Genomic DNA, 20,287 nt, shown 5'->3' on the forward strand with positions numbered 1-20,287 from the left:
CCCTGTGCTGGCTGGGTAGTTTGGCTTGCCTAGAAAAACCAGGGAGTCAGGGAAGGCAATTGTTGAAATGCTACAGTAGTATTGATAATTCTTCCAATTTTGAAGATAAAAACAGAACCACTGAGAAGTTCTCTAAGAATGATTTGCATATATCATGGATAGAGATCTAATATTTAATAATCATAGCAAATTGATTATTAAATCCCCTGTCCACATGGCTACATTATTATTGGTATTTATTTATTTTTTGAAACATTGTCGGCTATTATTAAATCCATTTGTACCACCAGTAAATTATGTTTTATTTTGGTTTGGTTTTTGGCAGTTGCACAATGGGTTTTATTTGAATTTCATAGCGATGATCCAGACTACTCAGTACTTCCACATGGTAATCAAAAACTGTGCTTAGGGTCTGGCAGAGATACATAATAAGAATCTATAACTAATTCTAACCCACGAATTTTCAATTTTTCTGTTATTTACGTAACCCAATGTTTATTTCATAACCAGAATACAATCACACACAATTAACATCTAGATTCCAGCTCCATTTGCTGTTGAGCCAATTCCAACTCCTGGCAAAATCACATGATTCAGAGTAGGACTGTGCTTCCACAGGGTTTTCAATGGCCATGATTTTTTGGAAGTAGATCACTAGGCCTATCTTGCAAGGCACCTCTAGGTGATTTGAACTGACAACCTGTTGGTTAGAAGCTGAGCGCTTAGACGTTTAAAACACCCAGGGACTCCTAAAATCTAGATTAAGGAAACTGAATTCCATTACCTATAATATTTTACTTACCTAGAAGTCACCACTCCTACAATCTCAATTCTCTAAAATACCATCAATGAGTTGAAAGCATATAAAACAAACAGGCCTTTCAGTCATTACAACAGGTTTAACAGAATGTACATATTAAAGCTGGTGTACTTTACCCTCAGGCCTCACTCAGAGCCTATTTACTCTTATTCTAAGTGCAGTTATAATCAGTTTAACTAAATCATTTTTCCTAAGAGAAAACTGTTGTTGTTGGGTGTCTTCGAATTGGTTCCAGCTCCTTGCAACCTTATGTACAACAGAATGAAATATTGTTGGATCCTGAGCCATGCTCAATCACTAGTGTGCTTGAGTCCACCATTGCAGCTACTGTGTCAATCCATTTCACTGAGGGTCTTCATCTTTTTCATTGACCCTCTACTTTACCAAGCATGATGTCCTTCACCAGGGACTGGTCCCTCCTGATAACATGTCCAAAGTATGTGAGACGAAGTCTCCCCATCCTCGCTTTGAAGGAGCATCCTTTGCCAATATCATAATTCAAAGGCATCAGTTCTTCTTCGGTCTTCTTTATTCATTGTCCACCATTTGCATGCATATCAGGTGATTGAAAATACCACGGCTTGGGTCAGGCACACCATAGTCCTCAAAGTGACATCTATGCTTTCCAACACTTTAAAGAGGTATTTTGAGTCGCACTACATCAGAAAATGAAGGTCTCAAAAGCTCTACTCCATCCAAGTCATTAAGGTCGACTCTCTTTTGAGGAGGCAGCTTTTGCCATTCATATTTTGAGTGCCTTCCAACCTGAAGCACTCATCTTCTGGCACTGTATAAGACAATGTTGTGCTACTATTCATAAGGTTCTCGCTAGCCAATTTTTTTTCTATAAATAGATAGCCAGGTCCTTCTCCTAGTCTGTCTTAGTCTGGAAGCTCCACTGAAACCTGTCCACCATGGGTGATCCTGCTGATATTTGAAATACCGGTGGCACAGCTACCAGCATCACAGCAACACGCAAACCACCACAGTATGACCAACTAACAGATGAGTGGTGGTAAGAAAAAAACAGTGAATAGTAAATTATAAAGAGGTACAGCTGGGTAGGGAGAGTTTGCCGAAGGCAAGCGCATTAACAGTACAAAGAAATCGCAAAAAGAGAGGAGAGATCAAAACTACAACAAAAAACCAAACCCGATGCCACTGAGGCAATTCCAACTCATAGCGGCTCTGTAGCGACCATCATCAAGCACAAAAACTGAAAAACATAGATATCTAGGCCAGTGAGTATAAACACAAACAGCTCTGCGATACAAACAGCTCCTTAAAAATATCTCTGTAGTGTGTATAGTTTAAGAATTGATGTTAATAAAATGCAAATAAAAATTCTGTGTCATAAAATTGATTAAATTATATTGGTCCTTGGTAGTCTGCTAAAAAGAGTGAGACAGAAAACATGGCCCCCTCTTTTTTACCATAAACATTTTGTTTTAATTTAACACATAAATACACATTTCTTCAATAATCTTTTTTTAATAATATTTTATTGTATTTTCCCTGATAGTTTACATAGCAAGTTAGGTCCTTAGCTTGACAATTTCCACACAAATTGTCCAGCTACGTTAGTTACATTTTTCACAATGTGTCACATCCTCTTTAATTGTGTTGTAGTTGTTCCATTTCCAGTACTCTAGTCTCCCTGCCACCTTATCTTCTCATCTTTGCTTTAGAGTAAACACTGACCATTACCCTTTTTTTTTATTTTGCTAAAAGGTGACCTCGGGAATTAGTTTAAGAATGACGCTTTTTAAATCTGATGTTCAAAAGTGTTAGAATTAATCATAGTGTTGTCTTTAAACGGGCAAATTCTATAATTCGGAAAATGACCTCACAGGCTTATTACATATAAATGTGAGGTAACATTTGTCAAAACACCTAACAAACTGCGTGGAATATAGAAAGTAGTCCTTAAATGCTGCTTCGACTTGCTACTAATAAGTTTGAGACAGCCAAAAAAAAAATTGGTAAAATGTATTGTTTTTTCAATTAATTTTCCATTGTCTTAAAGTTTGGGACAGTGTATCTGTTGATTGTCCACAAATATCACAACTGAAACCATACCTTTCTAGAGTCATGAGCCAATCCTTTGTCATATTCTGTTCTAAATTCTGGTGCAAAAAAAAAAAGATTCCTTTCAGCAGGAATAAAAATGATTTTTGCCCTAACTTAGCCCAAAAAAATCCCCTGAAAGCAATATTCTAGGAAAGGCTCTAAACTCTCGATAAAAAAGCAATCAAAATCAAAATGCCATCTCCCCGGGTCAAGGACCAATGCGTCATCCATTGAGAGGCTCTCTGAGCTTCATCGCACAGCAACGTCCCTTTGAATATAACATTGGGATTTAAAGTTCCACTTAGGTACTTGTGAGGCTGATATAGCTGCACTGAACATTTTTCTCATTCATTACATGTGCTTTTTTCTCGTCTGATAGAAAATGGTATGATGACATTTTGCAGCCAGAGGTAGGGTGCAGAGAAAAAACACAATTCAGGGTTTACAGCATACAGCAAACTATTAATCTCATTTTTGGCTGAATTTAAGTACTGTTAGGTTAGGCATTTAATCTCACTTTTGCTGAATTTAAGTACTGTTAGGTTTGGTGCTTTACTAGTTTAAGGATTTACAAAAATATCTAGTCCATTTTTAAGGTTACAGCATAATGGAAAAGTCAGTCAATGTTTTAAAATACATAAATACCGTTTCTTCCTTAAAAAAAAAAAAAAAAAAAGCCCAAATATGCACTTACTTACTTAAATCAGAAAAATACATCAATAATTGCTTTCTCAAAATGACCGGAGATTCTATATCAATGCATATGGAGCCTTTAAAAAACATGTATGATATTCCCAAGATCAGTAAAATTAGACCTTCTAATTTATATATTGTTTTGGGGCAGGAGAGGGCAAAAAATGGAAATTCAATTTGAAATACTTAGGTGGTTGTGGTTGTTAATTGCCATCGAGTTGATTCTGACTCATGACAACTGCATGTGTGCAGAGTAGGGTATGTGTTCATAGGGCTCAAGGCTGTGACCTTTCGGAAGCAGATTGCCAAGCCTGTCTTCTGAGATGCCTTTGGGTGGGTTCAAACCTCCAAACTTTCAGCTGGTAGTTAAGCGTTTATACATGACTATTAATTTAAATAGAAAAATAATGTGAATTTCTACCTCCAAAATATGTCATCTGATTCAGCAATCATTTTTCAAGATATAGGTACTATTATATTTCAAAATTACTTTTAAAATAATAACTTGTAAAGCACTTTAGATATTACAAAGATATCTAAAGATATTTTCTTATTTGTACAACAACAGTCTTGTAAGGAAATGGGGTTTTAATTCCCCATTGTACAGGTGGGGAATGAAGGCTCAGAGATGCTTAGTGATTTGCTTTACCTCCTCTAGTTAGTTGGAGAGCTAGAACTTGAACTCAGGGCATCTGACTGTCAGTCCAATGTTCTGTCCTGCAAGTGTGAGGTGATTTGCTTAATCCCATACGTGATGCAAAGCCAGCTCATTTGTTTTTGCCTGATTTCTCAAGTGACTGGAATTATTTTTCGTTGATTGTGCTGATTGTTAACTTTATACTTGCTTTTCAGGTTTTCTTTTAATCCAAAGTATTTCAGATTAGTGTTTTCCTGATGGGTTCATGTAGGCTTCCCTTTAAGAATACCGGCTCTAGTTTCAAACACCTGGGTTTGAAGATTGGCTTTGCCATTTATTAGCTGTGTGACCTTGGACAAATTATTTAACTTCCCTATAATTCAATTTCCTCAACTAAAAAATGAGGATAATAATAGTATCTCATAGGAAGTTTTTCACAGTTCTTCACAGATTGTTATAAGTAGTTTTTAGGAATAGTATTTCACAGGTTGTTGTAAGGATTAAATGAGGTAGTACATGTAAGGTGCCTAATACCTCCTGGCATACAGAATGGATCTCAATAAATGTTACGTATTAACACTTCACTTATGAGTTTTAACCAGGACAAATAATTTTCAGAAGAAAGATAGGTGAGAAAATAAGAAAAAAATATTTTCAAATGTGTTCAAGCTTTTGTACCAAGACAACGTATACCCCCAAGTTGTTGCTGTTGTTGCTGTTAGTTGCCATCATACTTAGAGGAAAAAACCCTAACATAATATTACAGAACCAAAATAGTCATGTTCTAGAGATTGTGGAAAATTATGGGTAACATTGCAGAGAATGGGAATTCCAGAAGACTTAATTGTTCTCGTGAGGAATCTGCACATGGATCAAGAGGCAGTCGTTCGAACAGAACAAAGGCATACTGTATGGTTTAAAGTCAGGAAAGGTGTGTGTCAGGGTTGTATTCTTTCACCATACTTATTCAATCTGTATAATCCAAAAAGCTGAACTATATGAAGAAGAATGGGGCAACAGGATTGGAGGAAGACTCATTAACAACCTGCGTTATGCAGATGACACAACCTTGCTTGCTGAAAGTGAAAAGGACTTGAAGCACTTACTGAAGACAATCAAAGATCCCAGACTTCAGTATGGATTGCACCTCAACATAAAGAAAACAAAAATACCCCCAACTGAACCAATAAGCAACAATTTGATAAATGGAGGAAAGATTGAGGTTGTCAAGGATTTCATTTTATTTGGATCCACAACCAATACCCATGGAAGCAGCAGTCAAGAAATCAAAAGACACATTGGATTGGGCAAATCGGCTGCAACAGATCTCTTTGAAGTGTTAGAAAGCAAAGATGTCACCTTGCAGACTAAGGTGCACCTGACCCAACCCATAGCATTTTCAATTGCCTCATATGCATGTGAAAGTTGGACAACGAATAAGGAAGACTGAAGAAGAATTGACGCCTTTGAATTGTGGTACTGGTGAAGAATTTCGAATATACGATGGACTACCAAAAGAATGAACAAATCTGTCTTGGAAGAAGTACAACCAGAATGCTCCTTAGAAGCAAGGATTGCAAGACTATGTCTCACATACTTTGGACATGTTATCAGAAGGGATCAGTCCCTGGAGAAGGACATCATGCTTGGTAAAGTAGAAGGTCAGTGAAAAAGAGGAAGACCCTCAATGAGATGGACTGATACAGTGGCTGCAACAATGGGCTCAAGCATAGCAACAATTGTGAGAATGGAGCAGGACTGGGAGGTGCTTCATTCTGTCGTGCGTAGGGTCTCTGTGTGTCTGAATAGACTCAACAGCAACTAACAACAATGACAATGCATATCATACTCGAATTGTCAATTTATAGATAACTAAAATACAAAACTTAAAAAATAAAGCAGTTCTAAAGTTTTTCTGAAGGTATAGTCAAACCTGAGAGTTCATCAAAGTCATCATTATGATCAATCATCATTAAGCATATAAACATAGAAATTATCAGAAAATTGGTTGAACATCTAGTACTGCAATGGATAAAAGCTTCTGTTTAAAACAAATTCTTATTTCACTTTGTTCAGTTGTCATGTTTCATTCAAAAAGTAAAGCGCAAAATAAGCAACAAAACAACAACAACAAAATCACGCATACGCAAACACATTGGGGACTGTAAGATTTCTGGTTATTTGAATTCCGGATTGTTCATTATGCAGAATTTCTAACAGTGAACTCACAGTTTGATAGTTAATGGATTCCTGCCCCAGAGACTCTGTCGTGAGTCAGAAGAGCTATTTCTAATTCAGGTATGCCTCTGACTTGCTGTGTGTGACTTTAGATAAACCATTTAAACTTTCCCCAAGCTCATTAGTATATCAAATGCATACAATTGATAAGTACAACAAATCAATGATCCCAAGTATGTTTCCACCTGAGTTCCTTCGCACTTGTTGGTCCCACTGCCTGGAACCCTCTTGATCCAGATTGTCCACATGGCTACCTCCTTCACTTCTTTCAGTCTCCATTCACATATCACCTTATCAATGAGACTCTCATTAACCACTCTGTTCATAATTTTAATCCACTTGGATGCTTTATTTTCCTCCATAGAACAACTCCATCACCATCCGACATATATTTTATTAATTTATTTTTTGTCTGTTCTGTCTCACAAGAATGTAAGCTCAATGACAGGTATTTTTTAATTCTTTCTTTTTTTTCCCCCTCTGAAGTACCTCTAGTGTTTCAAATAGTGCCTATCCATAGTAGGTGCTCAATAAACATTTCTGGATTAATAAATGAACTTCTCAACCATGAGGCGCCAACTCAGAAAACACAATATTATCACTTCGTACTGCCCCTGCCTTAGCACTCTGGTCCCTAGTCCCATGACCTCAGTCCAAAGGGAAAAAAAACTGGATGTTATATATTGGACCCCAGTATCATCTGTATTGGAGGTCATTGTATCATCACTGTGCTCAAGTTAACCTATTTTCAGTCAGGACTCATTTAAGAATTTCAAATAATGGAGCTTACTTGACCTCTTTCTTTGGGTCACTGTGCTCAAAAATCAATAGCAGCCTTTGGACAAGGTCAGACTCTTTTTATACAGGCTTTGTTGTTTGATAGTCAACAAATATTTATTGGACCAGCTATATTTTGGGCACAGGTAACACTCCAGACAAGTCCTGCCCTCAAGGAGCTTATATTCTACTCAGTATATAAACAAATAAAGTAGTTAAGTGTTGGTACTGGTGTAGAAGATAAACCACAGTAATTGTTAGAAAAGCAGTGAAGACAGGGGTAGACTGCATTGGCTAGTGTTGTCAGATAATGTCTCCCGAGGAGAAGGTGTTATACTAGAGACCAGAGAAGAAAGCAGGCTGGTGACAATCTGAAGGAAGATTCCAAGCAAAGCCCTAAGACAAGAAGAAGTCTGGAGGTGTGAACACCAGAAAGACTGGGTGGCATCAGTGAATGAAGAAAGGGTGGAAGAAGATGAAATCAGAGTGATAGAAAGGGATATTAAATTAATAAGACAGTTTTTATATAAACATAGAAATCGAAAGATGCATTGCATTGGGTAAATCTGCTCCAAAGGACCTCTTCAAAGTGTTGAAAAGCAAAAATGTCACCTTGAAGACTAAGGTGTGCCTGACCCAAGCCATGGTATTTTCAACCGCATCATATGCATGTGAAAGTTGGACAATGAATAAGGAAGACCGAAGAAGAACTGACGCCTTTGAATTGCGATGTTGGCCAAGAATATTGAATACACCATGGACTGCCGAAAGAATGAACAAATCTGTCTTAGAAGTACAACCAGAATGCTCCATAGAAGCAAGGATGGCGAGACTGCGTCTTACGTACTTTGGACATGTTGTCAGGAAGGATTAGTCCCTGGAGAAGGACATCATGCTTGGCAGAGTACAGGGTCAGCGGAAAAGAGGAAAACCCTCGACGAGGTGGATTGACACAGTGGCTGCAACAATGAGCTCAAGCATAACAACGATTTTAAGGATGGCGCAGGACTGGGCGGTGTTTCGTTCTGTTGTGCATAGGGTTGCTATGAGTTGGAACCAACTTGACAGCACCTAACAACAACATAGTCATGTGACCTGATTTACTCTTTTGAAAGATAGTTTGTGTGAAGGAGTGAGTTGTGAGGATGAGTGTGGAGGATGAGGGGATGATGGAGACTGAACAAAACATTGTAGTTGCAGCCTTTCCCTGTATCAGCTTTACATCCTCCTGACCACCTCTTTCACTGAGGAAGCTAAGGGGTACGTGATGGCAGGTGTGTGTTTAGGGTTAAATCTGCAGTGAAGCAGCCCTGATCCTCCTTGTTCAAATGGCAACAGGGTCATATGGCCTGAGACATGCATTGGAATAAGTTCTCACTGGTCCAAAATGTTGCCATCACATGCATTTCCCTCTTTACCACCCAACAAGCCAGACAGAGGTACCTGGGAAGCCTAGTAGGCAACTAAGATCATCATTCATCATAACCCATTTTCCTTCACAAATTAAAATTCTCCTAGTGAATTGAGGAACAAAACCATTATTTATAATGTTGACTAAAGATAAACATGGCTGCTTCATAAAAATTAACTCACAGGGAGAATTCTTCTATGTGAAACATAATATTAGATGACATTTAAGATAGAGTGGTGTAAGAGCGGTCCACTCCCGGGATCTGTAATGAAATATAGGAACAAATCAATGGGCATCTGTTTCAGGACCTGGTCTCTGGAGGTGACTAATCCTGGCTCTTTCTCAAGAATGTTTAACCATCTCCTACTGCCCCTATCTTCCTGACCTAATAGAGCATAATAAAAGCATATGGTACCATAGAAAGCTTCTGGCAACAGAATTCCATCTCAGCCACCTTAAGTTCCTCTCTCATTTTTCCCTTCTTTCAGAAATAAATAATTTAGATACTTCTCTGGTTCCCAGTCTTCTGAGACTGATCTTAACCCTGTGCAAGCCAGGAGAGGTAATAGGATACAGAAGTTTCTTGAGGACGTCAAATCCTATGACTATGTCCAGGAGTTTCTTGCCCATCATGGTGGCATGTTCTCCAGTTTCTAAAAACTAACTAATGCTTGTATGTGAGAGAGGCAGCCTCACTGGTGGTAATAGGCATAGTTTATAGGTAACAGAGCCTACCCGTTCAAGCAACAAGGATTAAGGGGTGTGTGCGTGTGTGTACGTATGTGTGTATATAATATATCCTTTTCTTAACATCTCAGAGCACATCAATAACTCTAATGTACTTTAATACAATGGAGCTCTTGGGAATGACTTTAGGTATGTCAGATTATATCATTCTCTTTACATCATCCTGGACTGCTTGGTGGGAGCAATATGGACCCCTGCTATATTCCTACTAGGACTGAGGTCTCTTGGTGATTATTTTGAGGAATGATTAGGGAAGCTCACCAGAGATCTACTTATAGGAGAAATCAAGAAGCTGCCTGGAAAAGAATTTATCCCAAGATAAAGTTGGTACACACACACAGAGTGAGCTAACATTGACAGTAATGCAGAAAATAGCACAAAATCCATCCCACAGTCCGTGGGCCACAGATTGTCCTCTGTCAAGCCTTTATAAGCTCCTATCTGACTCCCAGGTGATTGGGCAATGACAAAAGAATCAATATAAACTCAAAGAGCTCATTTGTTGACATCCATACCAGGTATTAAGGCTGAAAGGTATTGGCAGTGTTGGTATTCATGGCTTCAGCAGTGATGGAAACAGAATCAGCAGTGATAGAAGTTAGAATTGGTGGCTTCCACAGTGAGAGGACCCAGGGCCTTTGACCACAGTGGAATACAGGGCCTTCATTACACATTAGCATCCTCAATGTTGGGGCTCTGCAGCCACAGCACCAGCTCTGGTGGGGACAACCAGCAGCAGGGATGTTTTGGGCATAGATATATAGGAGACCAGTTCTACTATTTGTCAATACAGCAGCAAAGGTGACAGCTTCCCAAAGCTTCCACAAAACAGGAAAGAAGAAAAATAGCAGATAACACATAGTAGCCCAAAGAACCCCTCTAGAAATTTCTAGAACTATTTGGAAGACCATTAAGAAGGCATTGGAGAGAAGTTAAAACTAGCAATAATTATGACTTTGATTTTTCTTCTGGGCTGATAGAGTGCTGAGTTCATGTATCTGTTTCAGGTAGTCTTCCCTCACAAATATCAAATTTTCTTATTATTAAAGTATGTGAGCCTTAACACATAAACTTTGTGGTATCCTTCACACCCACTAAGATGGCTAGGATTTTTAAAAAAATGCACAGAAAGCAACAAGTGTTGGTGACTGCAGTGTGTGATTGATTACTTTTGTATGGCCTTTCTAGCCATGGTCTTGTAACTCCCACCCAGATGACTGGGTGGGACTGTGTGATAGGGTGATTGTGGCCTACCAAGGGGACTGGTCAGTTTTGCCTTAACAGACAGCCAGTTCCAGAGCAGAGAGGAGGATCCTACCACCACCCACAAAGAACAGCCAGGAGCATAGACTGAGTCCTTTGGGCCCAGGATCCCTGCACTGAGAAGCTCCCAGAAGCAGGAGACCAAGAGAGAGAGCAAGCTGTAAAACTGAACACAGTGAGAAGTGGTGGCAGGAGAGACCCAGCCCACAGAGACAGGAAGCTGAGTGCCTTTGGGGAGAGGTTTAGGGCCAGGGAGAAGTGCGCCTGTGAGCACAGTTGGAAAAAGGGTGTCCTGATGGAAGAAAGATACCCTGAGTGTTCCTGAGCCTAAACTGTAACGGTTATTTACCTAATGAATCCCATAATCAAGAGTATGGTCTGTGGGTTTTGTGTGGCCATTGCAATGAATTATTGAACCCAGCAGAGAATTACAGAGTGCTGTGCAACGGATGTTTGATGTCAGAATTGGTAAAGATGGCAGAGAGAGGAGGTGTGTCTGACCTCCACCTCATAGGAATCAGCCCTGGGCTATTGATCTTGGTTCTTTTTCACCCTTGTGAAGTGACAGGAGTTCAGACACTGACTCCACATCGTTTTTACAGTGAGGGTGAGGAGATAAAGGAACACTCACTTATTGCTGGTGAGACTGCAAAATGGTACAGCCACTGTGGAAAACAGTTTGGCAGTTCCTCAAAAATTAAACCTAGAGTTGCCATATAATCCAGCAATTCTACGCCTAGGTATATAACAAAAGGAATTGAAAGCAGGAATGCAAACAGATACTTATAACAAGTGTTCATTGCGGCAGTACTCACAATAGCCAAAAGGTGGAAACAGCCTAGATGTCCATCAAAGATGAATTGGATATATAAAATGTGGAATATGCATACAATGGAATATTATTCAGTCGTAGAGAGAAATGAAGCCCTGATACTGCTACAACATGATTAAGCATATATTGAATGATTCCACTTATATAAAATGTGTAGGATAAGCAAGTGTACAGACTGAATTTTATTAATGGTTGCCAGGAGTGGGCAGGAGGGAGCGGAAAATGGTACTCACTGCTTAGGGGGCACTGATCATCTACTAAAGGTAGTGGGAAAATTTGGAATAATGGCGATGGTAGAACAACATGATAATTAATATCACTGAATCATATATGCGAAGAATGTCGAAATTACAAATCATTTGTTACCTATGTATTTATCACAATAAAAACAAAACAAAACAAAAATAACTGGTGGTATGCATTTTAGGAAACGCTGATGGGTTTTTTTTTTTTTTTTTTTGGATGGGGTAGGAAAAAAAAAATTTTTTTTTTCGTTTTCTTTTTTTTTAGTGGTTAAGTGCTATGGCTGCTAACCAAGAGGTCGGCAGTTCGAACCCGCCAGGCGCTCCTTGGAAGCTCTATGAGGCAGTTCTACTCTGTCCTATAGGGTCGCTATGCGTCAGAATGGACTCGAGGGCAATGGGTTTTTTGAGGCGGGGTATGCATTTTAGCAATTTGAGGGTTTTCTTCCTGGAGCTTAACTATTTTAGAACATTGATGAAGCCAAACAACTGAAATTAAAACAAGTGAGTTATAACCGTATTTATTCTTATTTTGTTCCTACATAAGTCATGTTTCAAAAAAATGGAGCTTGGCTTATGAATACAAACAAGATCGATCCTTATCTTTCTATCGGAAACCAATTTACTGTTTCCCTCTGTTTGATGGCTTGCTGCTGCTGATTGTCACCACATTACGTATTCATGATGCCACTTTTACTCAAGAGCAATATCGAAAAGCTCTAGCTTATAAATTGAATCAACCTGCAACTTATAAATATAACAAAAGTAGCTGGGCTTGTATACAACAAAGAATGAGACCAAATGGACAAAGAACCAATACAGGGATGCTTTCTAAATTGGCAGTAGTGACCAGTAGCACCAGATGGGCTGATTTGAAGCTCTGCTGATGGCTGATACAAAGAACAGCAGGACTTTAAGGAAATGAGGAGAAAGGGTTTACATTTATCACAGTGACCTAATTTGAACACTTAAGTAGCAATTAAATCACATTTGTTGTTCAAGGTCCATGATGAACTGTAATGTTCATTATCAGAAATGTTCCCAACCTGGGCCATTAACCTTGAGTCAAATGTGGAGTTTTGGCTTTTAGCTTGATTGTAAATTTGTACAGTCATGGATAGACTCTAGGGCATAAGAGAAAGAGCCTAGTAGATAGATGTATCTTTAAATTTTATTCTTCCTAAAGCAGAGTTTCTCAAACTTTAAGTGTGTATGAAAATTATCGCAGGATCTTGTTAAATGCAGACTGTGATTAAATAAGTCTAAGGAGTGGAGTACACCACTTGTCTATCAGTTTGTTTACTGCAGTGTGTTGCATGTTGCTACCATGCTGGAAGCTATGCCACTGGTGTTTAAAATACCAGCAGGGTCACCCATGGTGGACAGGTTTCAGAGGAGCTGCCACACTAAGAAAGACTAGGAAGAATGGCCTGGCAATCTACATCCAAAAATTAGCCAAGGAAAACTCAATGGATCACAACAGAATACTGTCTGATATAGTGCTGAGAGATGAGCCCCCTAGGTTGGAAGGCACACAAAAAGCACAGTGGCTGCAAGAATAAACTTAAGCATATCTACAATCGTGAAGATGGCACAGAACTAGGCAACATTTCATTCTGTTATACGTGGGGTCACCATAAGTTGGAAGTGACTCAATGGAACTAACAACAACAACAAAGGCTGAGATGCTGCATTTCTACCAAAGATCCCAGGTATACCTATGTTGCTAGACCCTGGGCTGACTGAGTAGCCAGGCCTTAGAGGAGTTTTGATAGAACATGTGAAAAGCAAAGCATGGCAGCACACTTTGCAAACTGTTAGGTGGCACAAATATCACTTTAAAATGATTAACCATAGTTGGGGATTCAACTCAGCTCATCAAGAAAAAAGTCCCTAGATTTCAAACTTTGATGAGTAGAGAACTGCTACCTGTATCACAGAATTGGCAGACACCCTGTCTTACTGTCATTCCAAGAAAGTTATACATAGAGACATTAAACCAGAGAAACTGCTCCTCGGATCCACTGGAGAGCTGAAGACTGCAGATTTTCAAATGTGCACTAGAACAAATGTGGCCAAATATTCTTCAGCTTTTCCTTTTAAACAAAATCAAAAACAAAACTGAGCATTGGAAGGGGATATTCATCCCAGACAATGTTATTGCTTTTTGATTTCTTTGAAAGAGTAACTTCTATATCACTATCCTGACCAAAAAGATGGGGGGGGGGGGTAGACTGCCTTTTTAAAGAAGTTTGTACAGTTTGATCCAGCCCCAGATTTAACCTGAAGATTATGTCCACTTGATCAAAATTGAAATAGTAAATTACAAAGAAGAGGAAGCGATCTGGCTCCTCAAACACTAGCAACAACAAGATGGGATTGCTGTGAGGGAAGAAATTAAAAACTAATAAAAGCAGACACAAGAGCACAAGAAATCAGAGCTGTATAAACATCTAGTTTTCCAAAGTAAAACTGTTCTTTTTCATTGGTATTGACATTTTCTGAAGGAAATGAACAAACTTCACAGGTATAATCATTGGTTTCTAAAGCGCTTCTTTTTTTCTAAACCATTCAAAGAATAAGCAATTCCCTATTTGGAAAAAAAAAAAAAACTCAGAAGTTGCAGCCCCACAAAATTTACTGCAGCAGCAGAACATCGACAGGGAACTGCCAGAAATTCAAGCCAGGTTAAGAAGAGGACTTGAAACGAGGGACATCATTGCTGATGTCAGATGGATCTTGGCCGAAAGCAGAGAATACCAGAAAGATGTTTACCTGTGTTTTATTGACTATATACAAAGGCATTCAACTGGGTGAATCATAAGAAATTATGCATAACATTGTGAAGAGTGGGGATTCCAGAACACTTTATTGTGCTCATGAGGAACCCGTACATAGACCGAGAGGCAGTGGTTCAAATAAAACGCGGAGATACCGCATGGTTTAAACTCAGGAAATGTGTGCATCAGGGATGTATCCTTTCACCATACCTATTCAATCTGTATGCTGAGCAAATAATCTGAGAAGCTGGACTATATGATGAAGAACTCAGCATCAGGGCTGGAGGGAGATTCATTAACAACCTGGGATATGAATATGACACAACCTTGCTTGCTGAAAGTGAAGAGGACTTGAAGCACTCAAAGACCCTTTGGTATGGATTGCACCTCAACATAAAGAAAACAAAAATCCTCACAACTGTACCAATAAGCAACAACATGATAAATGGAGAAAATATTGAAGTTTTCAAGGATTTCATTTTACTTGGAAATCAAATGATGTATTGCATTGGGCAAATTTGCTGCAAAAGACCTCTTTACAGTGCTGAAAAGCAAAGATGTCCCTTTGAAGACTAAGGTATGTCTGACGCAAGCCATGGTATTGTCAACTGCTTCACATGTATGTGAAAGCTGGACAATTAATAAGACAGATGGAAGAAGAATTGATGCCTTTGAATCATGGTTTTGGTGAAGAATACTGAATATACCATGGACTGTCAGAAGAACGAACAAATCTGTCTTGGAGGATGTACAGCCAGAATGCTTCTTGGAAGCAAGGATAGTGAGACTTTGTCTCCATGTACTTTGGACATGCTATCAGGATGGGCCAGTCCCTGGAGAAGGACATCATGCCTGGTAAAGTAGAGGGCTGGTGAAAAAGAGGAAGACCCTCAATGAGATGGGTTGACACAGTGGCTGCAACAATGGTCTCAAGCCTAGCAATGATTGTAAGGATGCTGCAGGACCAGGCAGTGTTTCGTTCTGTTGTACACAGAGTCGCTATGAGTCAGAACTGGCTCGACAGCACCTAACAACAACAACTGCAATATGTGAAGAAGATTTTCATCATGCATCAGAAAACCCTTCATGATTATTTACATTTTGAACACAGCCAGGTTACCAACACTTTGCCCAGGTCAAGCAATTTCTTGCTTGATTCCATGATGGATCTCTTTAAAATGGTCCTGTATCTTCCATGATTATACAGTTAGAACTCTGCCTCAAAGATGCTGAAAATTCATTAGATTAGACTTTACCCGAATTGTATGCCTTGTCTTCCCGTTTTCATTTCTATTTATTCTCTCTTACCTGCCTTCGGTGAAAAGAAGCATTATTCATTATCCAAATACCAGGATCTTGTTAACCAAACATGTATGAAGGTAGGGGCAGATTACCCAAAAAGGAAGGCGCACACAGGCTTACTTGTGTGCATTTACTAATCTAGTGTAAGAGTTTCACATGTTTTTCACCACAAGGTCTGGTTTACCAGTCATATCACTGTACCGAAAGGCATTTGCCTTCACTGAGGCTCAGCTTTTTGACTGACAAATTGGAGATAATCATACCAGCATTGGCTGCTTCACAGGATTTTTGGAAGGGTTATCTGAGCCGTGTTGAAAAACATGTGAAACTGTTCACTACAGCTTAGTAAATACACACAAGTAAACCTGTGTGTACCTTGCTTACTGGGTAATCTGCCCCTGTCAGGGATTGTAAATTTGAAAAAAGGCTTTAATTCTGTAGGAAGGTGCTGTGGGGTTGGGAGACAGATGCCAGCCATACCTACAAGCAGAATCTTTCATGCGGTGAAAAAATGTGAAATTGTTTACCCAGATTAGTAAATAAGCACAAATAAACCTGTTCATACATTGCTTACTGGTTAATCCACCCCTGTGTGAAGAAAAACTTAGTTTGGTGCCATCAGAGAGAGGAAGAAATGATAAACGAGACTGACATCACAGTTATTGTCAATGTGTTCTGCCAGTGTCATTGTTTTGAAAAATTAATTGAAGGTATAACAAGTAATACCAGTGATTAACTTAATTTCTCAGCCCGGTCAATACCAAATCATGAGGCTATTTAAATGCAAAGCAGCCGCAGAGCAACGTGGTTCTCAAAGCATTCAGGATACAGACACTTGAGAACTATTTAGAGTTGCCAGAACTGCATAGGTGATAGGAGATATCGTACACCTGCAGATTGTTCTTTCTACTAGCCCTAGGTAATCTGGGTCACCCACCCCAAGTGGGTGTCTTCATAATAAGGCAGTTCTTCACTCCCCAGTCACTTCACCTAAGGAAGCCTAAGAAAGCCTGAGGCTTTGAGAATGATGGAGCAGCAGTTCCCCTTGGACAGAAACACTTGTGTGGTGCACCAGGAGTGGTTTTAAATGGTGGAGATAATTACTTAATTCAAACTGTAGCAACTGGCCAAGTAAACATGTAGCAGCCAGGAAGCTATTAGCATGATTTTAAGGCAATTATTCCATTAGTGTTTAATAGTCTCCAATTAGTCTTCTCCGACGATCAAAGTTTGACTCTTTTTCCTCCCAAAATTCTCAATGTTGAGTAATGCAGAAAAGTGCCAAAGAAGATGTTTTCAAACCCAGCTTTACATGTATTGATCTACCAAGCCTATTTAACAGAATCATGACGGAGTTCAGGAGTGTTATATTTGGTGAAATATGTTCATTTATTTTTTTTAACTCAGTGGCATTGGGGGTGAGAAGGGGAGCCTTTGTAGGGGATCAACTTTGTGTGTAATACTAAGAGAGGCTGGAAAGGCAGTGAAAATTCCCACAGCGTCCCAATGTCATCATCTTTACATCTCTGCTCTAAGACTACCAGAATATCAAAGTTGCTGATCTCAGATACTCAGTTTGGAAACTAGAGGTCTTGGTCAAGAGCAAATCCACGGGGAGAAAAGGAAAGTTGTCCTGCTCTTGCTAATGCCTAGTTTCTTGTCCCCTCACCCTGGTTAGTACTTGTTGCTGCTGAATCATCCATATACGAACCCCAAAGCCTTTCACTCCAAAATTCCTAGAGGATCTTCCCTAAGGTCTGGTTTAGGGGTCAGATCACTAACTGAAGGGCATTTGCCTTTACTGAGGCTCAGTTTTTTCATCTATAAATTGGAAATAATCATATCAGCACTGGCTGCTTCAGAAGATTTTTGGAAGGATTATCTGAGCCATGAGTTAGCGTACCTAGCCAGGCTTTAAAAGTGAAGTCTCACTTACATGAATTGTCTGGGATAAGCAAGTACATAGGGACCAAAGTTTATTACTGGTTACCATGGGTAGGCGGGAAGGGGGAGAAATGGGGGTGTCACTGCTTAGGGGACATTGACCTCTGCTAAAAGTGACAGGAGAATTTAGAAGAGGATAATAGTAACGGTTGAGCAACATGATATAACCAATTATCACTGAATTGCACACATGAAGAACGATGGAAAAAGAGTTTGTTAGATATATATTTACCACACACAAAAAAAATGGTGAAGTGTTATAAAAATGTAAGACTCAGATACGGCATGCATCTCAGAACTATGTGAACTTAGGCCTTTTGAACTCCGTGTGTCCCTGGAGAGTCAGTCACCTACCAGAAGGCTGACAACAGCCTTTGCCCTTCTTACCCTCTATGTGTACACAAATGCTCAGATGATACCATGTGAAAGCAACTGTCTAAAAATCACAAATGAATGACGAATAGAGAATGGGAACATCTATGGAAGTGAAAGTGGAGTTTTGCCAGCAAAGTTGTGTACTTTCTACTGTCTCCTTCAAAAGAGCAATCCCCAGGCTCACCCAGGTAGCAGGGCAAGCGCAGAGTGGAGAACCTGGGCTGTTCTTCTCCTTGGAAAACCCGGGGCCTTTGGGAATCTACCTCTTGAATAAGGGTAAAAGGAAACAAATCCTCTCAGGGTCAGTGCTCAGAAGGCAGCCTGTGCCTACCATTATTGCCAAGCATCTAATTGACTAAGGACCACTGATTTGAGTTGCTGATCACGTCCAGCGCTGTTGGTTGGAGCCTCTTGAGATTTTGTTTCTTTATTATGTTTTCCCCGGTGGCTGAGAGGGGGCGCTGGCTGGATGGGGTAGATCAAGAAGAATCAAACCAGGAGGTTAAACTTGATAACCAGACTCAGCTGCGGTAGGGGGCCGGCTACCAATCAGTAATTTGCCCTCCAACCTGGTCCTGGAAGTTATCTGTTCCCTCAGCCCAAGCACACAGCCAAACTGGTAGCAAGGTATGGATGTGTTGCCAGCTGTCATCGTCGTAGGCTGCCCTGAAACGACCCTCTCTCCAGGCCACCTGAGCTAGAGGCCATTGAGCACTCACTCCTGCCCCAGAAACCTGCCCAGTCCTTTGGTCCAAGTCGCGTGCGGCATGCTGAAGTCTCTTGAGCCCTCGTTCTCTTCCTCGCTTTGTCCAGGCTTCCTTCCGTGTAGGCTGTCTGGACACTAGCGCAATCACCTTTCCCTACCCTTTGCCTCTTAATCCCACCCCTCTGCCGCTGCTCACGCACCTGGCTTCTGTCCCGAAGAGCTAACACACTGTTGCCAAGGGCTTGCTTTCCAGACTCGGGCGCTACTCGTTGCTACCGCGCACTGGGGCCGGGCTCCGGCCGGTAGCCACTCGGCCAGGCCCTCCGGGGCCAGGGACACCAGGAAGCGCTGCCCTCCGCCCCGCGCACCCTTCCGCTCCCAGTCAAGGGCAGCGATCACGCCGCCGCCAGTCCCTGAACTTTATCACTCTTCGGGAAGCGCTTTGTCTCTTTAAAGGAGACTAATAGGGACGAATATTAATGACTCCAGTTGGTTCCCACCGAGAAATCTACCAAATCCGCTCAATTCCATGTCAGGGATGGAGTCCGGGGTCCTCTTGCCGGAAACGAGCCTCCAGGACACCGACCTGCGCTCACCGCGCACAGTCACCCCACAGACCCAGAAATCGCCCTGCATCCCTAAAATCTGCGGAAAAATCGTGAGAGGGGGCACCAGGCGCCAGCCAGGAGCGAAGCCCCTCGCACGCCCCAGCCCTGCGCATACGTCCTGCTTCCTAAGCCGGGAAGGAGGAAAGCAGTCACCTTGACGCCTGGTGCCAGGGTCCCTAGAGGCAGGGCAAACGCCGGGAAGCCGGAGGCACGCGCTCGCCTGGCCCGAGACCCACCCCGGAGACGAGTTTCCCTCCCGCGGGCGCCGGGGCAAGTTCCCACTTAGCGGCAGAGAAGGCAGGGCGGGGCAGGTGGAGCGGGAGCCAGCCCGGCGCCCCGCCGGCAGCCTCGCGCGCCTACCTGGGATGGCTAAATTGGTGAGGGGGATGCTGTGGATGCTCTCCGGCAGAGTTGCCATCCAGTCGGCGAATTTCACCTCGTGCTTCCCTTGAGATGAGGCCATCGTGCCTGTCGGCGTGCCGCGCGCTGGTCCCCGCACTCCTTGGGCTGGCTGGCAGGCTGCTGCCGCTAATCCAATGTTTGCTCCAGCCCCGCTAGAGTTTACACTCCGCTCTGCGCCACACCCACAGGATGGCGCAGACACATGCTAATTTTAATAATTATTCAAAACACCCCATGCTCCCTGAGTGCCTCCGCCAGACTTCGCTGGAGCTTTTGTTCCTGACGTCCGCGCTGAGCTCTCTCCTCTCTTCCCACCCTTCCTGACTCACTCCTCCCCTCTTAGCCGTCCTTGGCATCTCTGCCTTTCCTCGCCATACTTCGGCTTTCTTTGGCTTCGTATTATTATTCTTTAATTAAAAAAAAATTAAAAAAACGAAAAA

The 20,287-nt window shown here is 41.2% G+C and overlaps 1 protein-coding gene across 1 annotated transcript in view; it reads right to left on the reverse strand.

Annotated features, from left to right (window-relative positions):
• PLCXD3 (phosphatidylinositol specific phospholipase C X domain containing 3) overlaps positions 1 to 19,908 on the reverse strand; it is a 213,695-nt gene extending 193,787 nt beyond the window's left edge. The window contains exon 1 of the mRNA XM_010588116.3: positions 19,806 to 19,908. Coding sequence (XP_010586418.3) covers positions 19,806 to 19,908 — 103 coding nt within the window. The remainder of the gene's footprint in view (positions 1 to 19,805) is intronic.
• Positions 19,909 to 20,287: the final 379 nt, after the last annotated feature.

This window comes from Loxodonta africana, chromosome 2 (genome assembly GCF_030014295.1).
Source record: "Loxodonta africana isolate mLoxAfr1 chromosome 2, mLoxAfr1.hap2, whole genome shotgun sequence".
In the NCBI taxonomy this organism is placed as follows: Eukaryota; Metazoa; Chordata; class Mammalia; order Proboscidea; family Elephantidae; genus Loxodonta; species Loxodonta africana.